We start from the raw sequence: 13,049 nt of genomic DNA, 5'->3' as shown, positions 1-13,049 counted from the left end.
TCCTGTGTAAAATATGACTTTTCATTCAGCTGACCCTTGTTCAAGAACTACCAAATGTCCTAAGGATTAGTTTTTATCTTGCTCACTTCAAAGACTAGGCCAGTAGCCTCATCTGGCTTCACAGTGCCCATCATCTTTTTGGTCATGCATGGTCTCTTTTGCCCCTTGTTTGTCATGAAAAACTTGTTTCTTAATACTAGCATCTTGCATTCTATACAGGTATTTTTTGTGTGATTGAAAATATTGGTAATTTATTCTTGGGATTAGTTGTTTAAGGATTGGAATAGGTTAGAGGGCTGTGTTGTGGTGTTTAATGAATTACTCATACTCGTTTGGTGCAGGTGGAGTCACTATTCCATAACTACCAAGAACGTCGAAACTTGAGGGTAAATGTGCCTCCAGATGATATGCGAAAAGATGTGCTGCAACCTCACTGTGGGTCTTCAAGAACTACACCGCAGTCTGAAAGTTCTAGTTTCTCTGTTACTGAATCTGTCCCTGCTTCGGATGTTAAGTAAGTTATTATGTGATATATAACATATTTTGAATTAAATGTGTGTCACATACACAGATACAGCCGAGGTAGCTCAGTCAGTATAGTGACTGGACGACCAGTGTTTGATCCCTGACTGAGGAAGAGGATTTTCCTCTAGCTTCTGCATCCAGGCCGTTTCTGGGACCCACTTATGTTATGTTTCCAATTACTGTTGTTGGAAGTTAACTTGAGAATTTTTTACAAATAAATTTAGTATAAGCTGTTTGAGGAACCCAGGAGTCAAGATGTGTTGATCTGCCTAAGCACGGGCAGTGCCGACTTCTAACAAGATTCGAGTTCTCCAGCATGGAGACGACCTAGACTCGAGTTCAGAGAGTAAATAAGAGTGGTCGGTTGCCTTGGTTTTTTTACAAGTTTGGTGATGCCGACTTTCAAGTAGTTTCTAAATAATGTTACAGAATAATAGTTTTGTAAACGTTGCTTCATCTTGATACTCTGCCACTGTGTATTGGAACTTTGGCTTGTTTACTACGTGTCCCGTCATTGGCTGACCAAGAGGGATGATTTGGAAATCAAATGGAAACATCCTGCTTTCCCCTAGTAAAGATAACTTATTTGTACCCTCTGAATAGCATTGGGATAGTACCGATCACAAAATCGTTACAATTGCAGCTTTCTTCCTATGGTAATAAAGATATAGGAGAATATACCCTTTTAATATGTATTTATATATTAATATAGTCTCTATAATTAAGCCATGTACAAAGTGAAGTTTAAATCTGTGCATTTATGGTCTGATTTAATGTTATAGACCAGCAGAAGAAGAGCTCTGCCCGATCTGTTTGTTAGAGATGGTTGATGGGGAAAGCTTAGTGGTTTGTATCACAGGCTGCCGTAATAAACTGCATCATCACTGCATGGCCATCTGTAAGTAAAAAGCTTTATCTCTATTAATTTTAATGCTTCATTAATAAGAAAGAAAATATAAATGCTATATAGTGAAGTTTGTATGTTTTGCGCATTTGAAGAAAGTTCTTGTTCCTCTCGTAAAGAAACAATTTAAGATATGGCCTTCCAGCGTTTTATATGATGGTTCCAGGTTTAATTGTTAGTCCAGTGGGTAGCTATCCTGCCATATTTGTGGTTTTCCTGCGCCCCTTTATGTCATTTTTGAATAGTCCTGTAATGTAATCGCTGATTAAACAATGTTGCCATTACTAGCAGCTTCCGTAACACAAGGCTGACTGTGCTGCTGCTGTAGCAAGGGGGGGGGGGTCTTATTTATCAGTATGTGATCTGCAGTTTTCAGAGTTTTGTAAGCTTCTCAGGCTGTCTCTTCATGACAGTTTAAAGACTAGGTTATTTGAGAGGTGATTATGAGTCTACCTAGATAATGACCAGAATTTACTACATCTTGCTGCAGAGGTCAAAATTGATATTTCAGGGAAGGTTTAATGGTGTCTTACTATGTCTGTTAATTGTTTCTTAACCATATTGTTAAAATCAGAATATATGAGGATAAGGATTGAAGTAAAAGGATTGGAGACAGATTTTTCTATGTACAGGGGCAGAAGAATGCTATCAACAAAGTGAGAGAGTCCTTTGCCCTTTGTGTCGGCATTCATGGATCAATGAGGCTGACACAAACAAGTTTCGAACTCACAACGTGGAAGAACTGGGTTCTAAGCGGAGGGTTTCCACACACCATCACCAGTCCACTTTTCACAACTTGAACAATATGGATCCACCTCAAACGGTTCATAAAATCACTGGATTGACATCACAGCAACAGAAGAAATCACATCATAAGGCTCCAGAGAGCAAGCGATCTTGCACCCCCTCACCTGGATTAGACTCACCATTGCTGAGTTTTAGTTCTGGCTCTTCAGGATACAAGTCGTCATCTGATAGTGCCCAGGCTTTTCAAGGAGTCTTATCACATGCAGGGGTCATTCCATCAGAACAGTTACATGTTGCTAGCGAGTGGGTGAAGGTATGACTTATTTGTATTTTTAATATCTTAATTTCATTGATATTGCCATTTATCCATAACATCTGCTTTCCAAAATTAAGTTGGATTTGTGCTTTCCAAAACATTTTATGGGTTGTTATGAAAAACTGAAACATTTTATGTTGCATTTGAAAGTAAAATTTGCATGAAAATTGATGGATCTAAGTGAATTGATTGGAGGATATTGCATAACTATGGACTTTGTGACTAATACAGTATACCTAGTATTATTAGAGTAGTTAAATAAAAGATGTTACTGTCGGCTTGGGAGATAAGATTTAGGATGTAGAACCTCTTGGGAAGCCACCATCTTAAAAACAGGAGGAGGTGGGAGTGTATGTGTTAAAAATGTATTTTAGGGAAATTTGTTAGGATATGAACTGAATTGAATCAGAATCATTTCCATTGTCTGGTTTTAATACTAATAGTGTTTAAATTCTGAATTCTCTTTCCATTGAGTTTGTGTGATGAGGGCCATATGTTCCAGCGCAGCTTGTTCCCACATGTTATTCCCAGTTTAGTTGGTATAATTTATAATTTTGTTTCATTAGCTCTGCTCATCTTAGCTTTGTGTAACCTATGCCATGGTCTATAATTTTACCCTTTAGAGTATAGACATTTGGCTATCACTCGTAGGTTTGTGCATTTTCCAAATAAATATTTGCTAATCAGTGGAAATCTGGCATTTGGAGGTGTGAAATAATTGTGGCTTAATATGTAATTTGTTCCTACAGGTGTTTGGAGCAGACCTTGTGTCATGCCTGTACTCACGAGACTGGAAAGCCCGTGAAATGGCACTCAGAAGGCTAGTGAATGATATTGTCGCAAGTCATTACTCGGAAAGTGAGGAAGAGCAACAACAGGTGCTGTGGCACAGTATTAAAATCCTTACTATGGTGGCTGCAGACCCAGTCTTCAAAGTGTACCTTAGCTGCATTGTAAGTTTTAGATAGCTTGCTTTATTTTTGTGGAAATTGCCTTTTGCAAGTGACTGGTGCTAGATGAGATGAAAAGACTGGTTGAAAGTAAAAGATTATTAGTTTTCTGGCAGTCATTTGAATAGTCAGTTATTTTCGTAGCGATTCTATGTAAAATTATGCTGTAAGGTATTTTGTGAACAGTGTATCCATGGAAATATCCCGAATAGTGTTTTTATATGTGGACTATAATGCAGGTATGGCTTGGTTTTGAAAATAGGTCATTGGTGAAAAGTTTGATTTATAAAGTGATGCACCTCATAATTTTATTTGCATGATATGTAAATATATGATTAAGTTGAGAGATGTGGAATTTTTCAATTTCATCTGTTAGAAACTCCAGTAGTATCATGTGGCATGAAATCATAATTTCTCTCTTGATTGTGATGTCCATCTTCTATGTTAGAGCTTGTTGAAGTACACTTCATGCAGATTATTTTTCGTGGATGAACTGATTCTCATAATACATAACAATATCTCTGTTTGCAGCGTTGCTTTCGAGTGTTCCTGAGTTATGCTAGTTGTCACTCCAATCGTCAAGTAGAGGAGTTGCAGGAATTGATCCGTCCCATCATCAGAATCCTGCTACTCAAGTGTACCGATCAAAACCGTCGCACAGCGCACCTTAGCGTTGAGATTTTAGTGGAACTTGCGAAAGGGCAGAATGGAGAACTTTCTTTGGGCAAATCTGTTTCAGATAATTCAAATTGCAAAGGTTTGGAGGGGCTGGAGTTGGTCCTGGGATGTGTGTTGGAGGAGTGGAGTTTTGATACAGTCAGTTCACAGTGGCTGGCAGGACGTCTCATTATTTTGGATCGTCTTATTCAGGATTTTCCGAATGAGTTTTGGTTACAGTATGTGCCACTTTATCCCAATGAATCAGGCTACAAGCTGCATAACTATAACCGCCTTATCACAGTAGTGGAATTTTCGTTCAAGGCCCTCCGAAGTCCTAACAGCATGGTGGCCAAGTTGGCACGTCACGTGTTTGTTCTTTCATCCAGCATGACTGCCAAGGAACGTGGAGTGTTCAACCAAGTGCTAGAAATGCTTTCAAGTTTAGACCCTAATTTACAGACATGCTTACGAAAGCGCCTCCACCAAGCAGCATCTGAAAGTGGGACTCGGTCTCAGACAGCTTGGCAGGGTTCAAAGAAAGCTAAGGCAGCTCATTGTGTAGTGACAGAAAGATGCCATGGCCAACATGAATCTCAGCATGGAAGATCAACTCCACTACACACCTATAAAGATAATGCAGTAGTCAAGTCATTACTGTCCAGCAGTGTACTTGATGCTGCTTGTCAGACAGACTTGGAACCAGGGTCTGGCACATCACCACCCCGTCCAAGGGATTTGCCACTTGATAACTCAAATGTAAAGAACAAGAAACCAGTAAAATTTCAGCATGTCCCATGCATTTCCCCCATTCAAATCCCGTCGTCTAAGCGGTGGAGTGGTTCAGGCTCAAAGTTGCTAAGTCTCTTCACAAATAAGAAACATGATGAACTGCTTCCTACAAAGCCTGAACTGAATGGCATTTATCGAGATACCAGCAGTCCTGTTGGGCAAGTATGTGAAAATTGTTTGGTGGGAAATTGTCACAGGCATGTGAATCCACACCATTTTTTCTTTGGAAGCCTGTGTTCAAAAGTGATGACTCCAACCACACCCGAAGCCCCCCATACCACGCCCATCCTAGAGAACCACAAATGTACTGGCCAAGCAGAGGAGTTCCTGGATGACGTATCGGAAGAATTGGTTATTCCACTTGATCTGAGTAATCTCAAGAGTCAATTTGATAGTGAAATTCCTACCATCCCGGGTCTTAATTCACCATTGGTATTGGATGATTCAGCAAACCACCCTCACGACAAGGTACTTCCTACTTTTGTATTTCTTCAGTTTTACAAATGGTATGACTTGGATATCCACTAACTTACATCTATTATTTCAGAATATGGAGGGTGGAGTGAAGTGCAGTTCCTATTTGGAGGGCTTGAACTGGAAGCGTGGTCAGTTACTTGGGACGGGGGCATTCAGTTCTTGTTATCAGGCTCGAGATGTGGCCACTGGAACACTGATGGCTGTCAAACAGGTATTTGCACCACATGTCAAATAAAATGTGCATGAATAATAAGATGGCTGTCAACTGGTTGTAGCACTGTGTAATCTGGTAGAGTTATCCCAATGACTCGTCCTGATTATGGAGGCAGCAAGCAGCTCTAAAATGTTAGTAAACTTCTACCAGACCACTTGGTGCAACAACCAAGAAGACAGCCATCTTCAGACTCACCGCCATGAAACCCCCAAATCCTTCATAACTGATTTTTGTCTTTCAGGTGCCTTTTTGCAGAATTTCTGCAGATGAACAGGCCATAGTAGAGCTGGGAATACATGAAGAAATAGTGACAATGTCAAAATTGAGGCATGAAAACATAGTACGAATTCTAGGTGCCACAAAGCAAGGCAGCCACTTCAACATGTTTGTGGAGTGGATGGCAGGTGGTTCTGTTGCAGGCATGCTTGAGAGATATGGCCCATTCAATGAAGAGGTTATACTTCGTTACACTAAGCAGATTCTTGAAGGACTGTCCTACTTGCATGATAATCACATTCTGCACCGAGACCTTAAAGGTACAGTGAAATTGTTGTTTTAATCACTTATTAATTAAATTAAGATTTAGAAGTGTAGTAATTATTTTGATAAGAAACTAATGGTCCTTACCACCAACCTGACTTACGTCTGATATAAAGTACAGTGAAACCTCGATGCATCATTTTTGGCGGGGGTGGGAAATAAAAACAATGAATATGGGGAAACGATAGTTGCGGGAAAGCTACAAGGCTGTGGTGTTCCCAGATTGATAACTTGCTAAATTTTCTGGACGTCAGCAAATAATGTTTTTATTGCATGGTATGACAGTGTTCTTTTTTGGTTTAAAATTATACATGAAAATGATTGATAAGTGGCTATATTTTCTGAACATCAGCAAATAATTTTTTCATGACATGGTATGATAATGTTCTTGATTTGAAAACAGTTTGTGCTATATCTCATCTTACTTGGGAGGGGGGGGGGGGTATTTTTAGGTTGTGAGATTCAGGTTCTCATGGTAGCAGGAATGAAGATGGCTGTTCTACGTTGTTGCATTGTGTAGTCGGGTTGAAGCTTACCAGTATTTCGGAAGTCCTTCCTGCCTCCATAATAATATTTCTATCTACAAAGTACATTTGTTTTAGAAACCTTCATTCATTATGAGACAACAGATTGCATGCCTACATAATGTGCTATGAAATGTGCAGGTGCAAACCTCCTTGTGGACAGCACAGGATATCATCTGCGTATTGGGGATTTTGGGACAGCAGCGCGTCTGGTGTCACAAACAACTGTACCTGGAGAATTCCAGGGTCAGTTGCTTGGAACAATTGCTTTCATGGCACCTGAAGTCCTGCGCGGTGAGGACTATGGGCGGTCATGCGATGTCTGGAGTGTGGGGTGTTGCATGATCGAGATGGCCTCCACAAAACCACCGTGGAAAGAAAACTGTATGTCCAATCACTTGGCACTCATGTACAAGGCAAGTCATGTCCAAAAAATTTATATCATAACATTCTTTGTCATTAGTATAAATGATTAACTGTAAAATATTTGAAACCTATGAATCATCAAATTTCTAGCATTGTATAATTTTAGACTGCTGTTTCCAAATATTGACTGATACTGACATTTATATAAAATTTTCTTAAACATTGTAAATTTGGTCAGGTTACATGAATGAATTTCTAAAATTAAGAGTGGGAGAGAAACAATTCTGGTTGGCATTCAAGAGATACTGGTTTGAAACGTTGTTATTCTGACTGAATTTTTATGATTTTCATTCCTTCTCGAAAGCATATGTTGGAATTTTGTCTAAAAATGTGGCCGGATGACTTCTTTGGCAGCCTTTTGTAATCACTATACAGTATATCAGTTGATGGTTGATAAATTACACTGTTTATATTAGAATATAGAGTGACTGATTTAACAAACAAGTATCCTTGTTACCTAAACTTTGACAGTATATAGGGGTAACTAGTGGCTTATATGTTATTTTTCCTGATCCAATTTGTTTTGATGTTTTACAGATTGCATCTAGTAAAGACCCACCCTCAATCCCTGACACATTAAGCTGGGCATTGAAGGATCTGGCATTGCAGTGCCTGCTTATCAACTCGGAACTGCGGCCAACTGCAAAGGAACTGCTGCATCATGCATGCTTCAGAGAGTGGCAGACATGATGGCAGTGGTCTGGTAATGCCATTATTTGATGGATAAAGATCCATCTTAGCACCACTTTGTGCTTTGTGCTTTGTGCTGGGAGAATTATGGGGAAGAAAATGAAAATGTAACCTGTCATAAATTTGAATGCATCCATCTTGATAGGTTAACAGCTGACAAGGTGATGTTTTTATGTTTTCTTGTCAAAGATTCTATCTGTAATTGACCAGTGTTGCACCTTATTAGAAAGTTTTGGAACCACCATTATAGATGAAGGAAACGAGGAGATATCGGTGGTTGTCCTAACTGGTAATATATGGTAAGTATCACTTCTCTTACTGTTAATGTGTGTTGATAAAAAACACATTATGATTTCAGAAATCACTGCATTTACACTATAATTTTCCTGTCTCACATGAAACATCATATTCCATTAGCACTGATAATCACACTTAAAAATGCCCAAGGGCATCTGGGCTGCATTGCCAACTACATGTAATTAAAATGGGTCATGATAAACGTTTTGGTTTATGCTGTTTAAGGCATGAACCCTAAAGATTGACTGGTTTATAGTATTTTTTAAGTCTTCAGTAGGAAGAAGTAATCTCTAGAATATTTTTTAGAAAATATGTTTCTTGGTTAATAAACAGAGAAAAAGCATTTATGTTATATTGCAATATTTTAATGTTAATTTATTTTATTTATTCAATAGTTATTATTCTGTTGACATTATTACCATGGGAAAAGGAAAGTACAGAGCAACATTTGTAGTTAATTGCTATACAAACATACATACTGAAGGAATTATTCTAAGTAAGTGATAAAAGAATAGCTATAAAATGATAAGAATGATTTTACGAAGAACCAATAGGAAAACAAGATTTAAAAAGCATGTATCTACACTTGGAATATCTGTAGAACATCTGTAGTAATGTGAAATTGAGACTAAGATTAAATGTTTTAAGATTTATACATGACATAAAATCATGTTGGAAAATGATTTTATTTTTAAACCATTTATTTCTTTCAAAATTTATCTGTATAGGTTCGGTATTATGAATCTGTAAGGTTCATACTTTAAATTAAAAATAGAATGATTACATTATCTTTTGGAGATTAAAAGGGAAGTATCAGAAATGTCTCTTAGTATTGGCTGGAAATTGTAGTATTTACTGTAAATGTAGTCTGTATAAGAAGTGTAAACAGCCAAATGCCACTTTCTGACAAAAGCATTTTATACTTGTGCATTTGGCATTAATATTTGTGTTTTAATTTGTGATGTCAACTGAATATGATGCTGTGAGGTTTCCAAAAAGAGAAACTTCCATTTGCATTCCATTGTCTGTGAAGATTAATACACTTGCAAAGTTAAGTCATAGATTTGTTTGGATAGTAGGGAAAAAACAAAAGATTTTGAATAGGGATTTTTTTCTCAGATGTTTATAGTGCTGAAATGTTTGTGAGTGAAGCATTTGTAACTTTGGAAGAGACTTCCTACCATCTCTTGATGATTATAGGGTGAGTGCATCTAGCAGTTCTCTAGTGCCACTATACTTAAACATTTGTTTAGAGTAAAGACAGTCTTACCGATCATTTGTTTGGTGTAAAGACAGTCTTACCGATCAGTGCATGGTATATGGTGTTTTAGACATAATGGTAACAGATAGTACTGCAGAAAACAGATATGATTTCCAGCTTGACATCCACTCCTCTGTATCATTGCTGTCATCTTCATACTTCCTACCATGAGAACCTGAAATCTCACATTTGCAGGCAAGTTTGTCATAGGACGAATGTTGGATGGTTCTGTTTAATTATGTGTTCACAGCTGCATGGGTTATATAGTAGTATGATTATTATGAATGTTCAATTGCAAGGTGGAAACAAAGGCATTGCAGCTTTTTTAAGGTAATATCCACTCTGCAACACAGATGTGTATATTTATGTGGGTATACACATGTTCATGCATGCATTGTCATGTACAATTACATATCATGATGTGGGCTACGGGTATAGACCTTTGGTTTTAATAAACCAATTCATTCCCATAGAGACTTGGTATCTATACAAAAAAATGGTATGAAATTTATGTTTTATGTGCAATTATGTTTCATAGATGATATGCCTTGATTTATTAAAATCAATCAAAATGGTCTTATTGTTGCTTATGGGTGAGTGTCCACAGTATTACATGAATCAGTGATAGAGAAAATAATACTTACAGAGGAATGTAGATGTACAAGTAAATGAAATATTTTGTATAATTATATGTAAAATCTTTTGTTATATTGTAGTAGTTAGCACTCCTGCTTTATATTCAGGTCATCCCAGGATTAGATATCAGCCTGTGGACCAATTATCTTGACTGAGGTCCTCCCCACAGTCTATCAGGGCAAATGTTTGAATATGATTTTGAAACAGTTATTCCATTTTCATTTTTGTCATTATGGTCATACTTATCATCTGATACTATGTAACCTGTCCAGTTCAAGTTCAAGAAATTTTATGGATGGTGGTTATGGTCTTGTGGGCTGTGATGTTATGTAGTCTTCTAGGTGGTTCTCCACTGTCAGAGGAATGTATCACCTCCATGAATCTGGAGCTGATAAGTTTGTCTTTAATGTTTGTAACTACCTGCAAGATTATGTGGCATCAAAACTCAGATGACCACAGTTGACATCAACCACCATGAAAACATCAAATTTTATTAGAAATCAAGTGGAATGCAACTGAGCTATTGTTATGTGTGTCTGAATCCTGCAGTATATTTTTGATATCATGAGAGGCAATTTTTATTGTTTTATTTTATGAAAGTAGGAGAGAGGAATATCAATATTGAAGCATTTTTACACTAACCATTTTCCACCATGCATCACTTCTTTTACATGGTCCATGTGACCATGCATCACACTAGCATGCCACTAAACTGTTAACCCCAGAGTTAATGTCTGGTCAGTAGCTCCATAGTATGGGGATTTAAATTCCTTATTTCCATATAACAAAGGTTCAGATCTTTTTCCGATCTGATATGTACATTCCTCTTTCCTGTATTATACATTAGCTTAAATATGTATTGATTAAGATACTTGATTTTATGTTAAGGATGTGCAAACAGTTTGAATTTTGAATAGTACGTAGATGTATGAGTTCAGTTCAGCTTGAATTTAAAAGGAAATTGCCAATTTTCATTGTCAGTCTCTGTGCCTGGAAATATTGGATGTTATACTTTTCCATATTTAATGAATAAAAGTGACAAAATGTGCAAGTTGGATGCTGCATTTAGGATAAAGTGTGAGGCACAAAATTTGGGTGTTTGCATGCCCTGTTTTATATTTTTACGTTTGTTCCAGAATGCTGGACGGATCTTCAAATAATATGTTTTCCTTCAGTTGAGAGAAACCAAAAGACTGGAATGCATCTCTCAAATTAACAACACACTTTTATTACATTTTAATGTTACCTCTGTGTGTTGAAATTTCATTTTCTGTGGGACTGTATCAGTAGCAATATTCAGAATGAAAATTCTTTTGCTTTTATTCTGTCACTTATTCATTAAAGGTGCATAACTTTGTCTGGAGTTCTTGAACGTGGACTAACCATGTGCATGGTATGTGATTTTTATCACTGTACCCAATGTTGATAACAATTTTGTGCCTCTTATTTTTGTATCTGACTGTAACACTCTTGGTTTTGTTGGTGTATCTAAAACAACCTGTTGTTTTGTGATAGCAATGAAGGATTATTTGACAAGACATCTATGGTCCATCAGACATGTTGCAGGGTAATTTATTTTGCTGTTTCACCAGAAAGTACAAGATAACTTTTATGTTGTTACCAGTAAGATAACTTTGTGTTCTGGACATGCTGTCTTTCATATTCATGCTATGATTACTTCAAGCAAAATAATCATGTGTGGTTACAATTTTGAAAACCGTTTTTTATAATAAAGCAAAATCTTGGGGCTTTGCAAATAACATATTAAGAAAACTAATTTTCATTTTGAATATTGTTGGGTCTTAATACAATATTTCTGCGAATTAAAAGTACTTAACATAATAATAAGTGCATTCCAAATTGGGATGTTGGAATATAGAAATGGCTGAGAACTTGAATGTCTTTCTAGTAAGGAAACTTAACAGGATGATCATTTCATTATACATATAGACATTGGTTCTTTTCACCTTTGTGTGTAGGAAACAGGTTTGGGTTGTTACACAAAATACATTCCTCACTTGTTATCGCTTATAGTTGTCACCATTCATTGTACCTGACAAAGCCAAGGATGGAGAATTTCTTCCGGACTGGGAATATTTCCATTATAAATTGCATGACAGTCATGCTAAGTATAACATAAGGGACCATTGAGTCTAATTATTGTACACAGTTGAAAGCCAGAGGCTATACTGATAACTTGTAGACTGTTTGTATTTGTATTCTTTATGATAGTTGTGTTTTATAATACAATATATGTTTATAAAATAGGAATAAAATACATAATATATGATGAATTATATCTTGGGTAAAGCCCAGAGTATGTGACAAGTCCTGTTACCTACCCAGCACTGAATTCCTTAATCGGTTGTACCATCCCAGCATCATTTGCCTTATTCAAAATTTTGTGTGGTACAGCATTCTGGGCTCTGTGTGTAGTCCAGGAATGCAGGAGCTTATCTTACAAATGTGCAGTTGTGGAACATAGTACTATCTGTCAGTTCTAAAGGATTCTAAATCAGTAATTCAGGTAGTGGTGCCTGTTTTGTTTTTCAGCTGATTACATCTCATAACTTGTACATCTGTTTCAAACCATGATTCCTCATAAATGGTGCCATGTTCCTAAAGAAAGCTGCATCAGAGGTTGAAACTGAAAAGTAAGAGGCCATGAAGCTCATCATTATGCAGTTTTCCCTATGATTCGTCTCCCTCCCTTTAAGATCCAAATGTCTTCCTTAACACTTCTCAAAGACCCTCAATCCATGTTTCTTCCTCAAGAGTTGGAGACCAAGTTTCACATGCACACAGCCCAGCTGGCAAAAGTACACTTTGTATATTTTAATTGTTTGCTTTATGAGATGGGAGGACAAAAGATTTTGGACTGAAAGATAGCAAGCATTCCCTGAATTAATCTGCTCTTGATTTCATCATGACTGATAGTGTCATCCCCAAGTACTTGAATTTTGTCATAATTTCAAACGATTCATTAGCTATCCTTAAATTGTTCCTGCCTGAATTCTGATGCCAAGACATGATCATATACTTTGTCTTTTCTACATTTATTTCTAGACCAATATCCCTGCTAGCCCTTAAGAA

At 37.1% G+C, this 13,049-nt stretch overlaps 1 protein-coding gene across 2 annotated transcripts in view; it reads left to right on the top strand.

Moving 5' to 3' along the window:
* LOC110828229 (mitogen-activated protein kinase kinase kinase 1) overlaps nucleotides 1–12,250 on the top strand; it is a 30,958-nt gene extending 18,708 nt beyond the window's left edge. Inside the window, exons 7-16 of one of the 2 annotated variants that reach the window (XR_015537069.1) lie at nucleotides 342–514; nucleotides 1,308–1,423; nucleotides 2,062–2,489; nucleotides 3,242–3,445; nucleotides 3,974–5,359; nucleotides 5,439–5,579; nucleotides 5,824–6,118; nucleotides 6,788–7,062; nucleotides 7,610–8,061; nucleotides 11,093–12,250. Coding sequence is in view for 1 of the 2 variants with exons in the window: in XM_022060748.2 (XP_021916440.1) it covers nucleotides 342–514; nucleotides 1,308–1,423; nucleotides 2,062–2,489; nucleotides 3,242–3,445; nucleotides 3,974–5,359; nucleotides 5,439–5,579; nucleotides 5,824–6,118; nucleotides 6,788–7,062; nucleotides 7,610–7,762 (3,171 nt within the window). In the remaining variant the exon portion in view is untranslated. Of the gene's footprint in view, nucleotides 1–341; nucleotides 515–1,307; nucleotides 1,424–2,061; nucleotides 2,490–3,241; nucleotides 3,446–3,973; nucleotides 5,360–5,438; nucleotides 5,580–5,823; nucleotides 6,119–6,787; nucleotides 7,063–7,609 lie in introns of both variants that reach the window. The other variant, XM_022060748.2, reaches the window with a different exon arrangement.
* The last annotated feature ends 799 nt before the right edge of the window (nucleotides 12,251–13,049 follow it).

This window comes from Zootermopsis nevadensis, unplaced genomic scaffold, assembly GCF_977971745.1.
Source record: "Zootermopsis nevadensis isolate Lab colony 2312 unplaced genomic scaffold, Znev_1.0 Znev_ptg000025l, whole genome shotgun sequence".
NCBI lineage: Eukaryota > Metazoa > Arthropoda > Insecta > Blattodea > Termopsidae > Zootermopsis > Zootermopsis nevadensis.
This window is presented reverse-complemented; position numbering and strand designations above follow the sequence as displayed.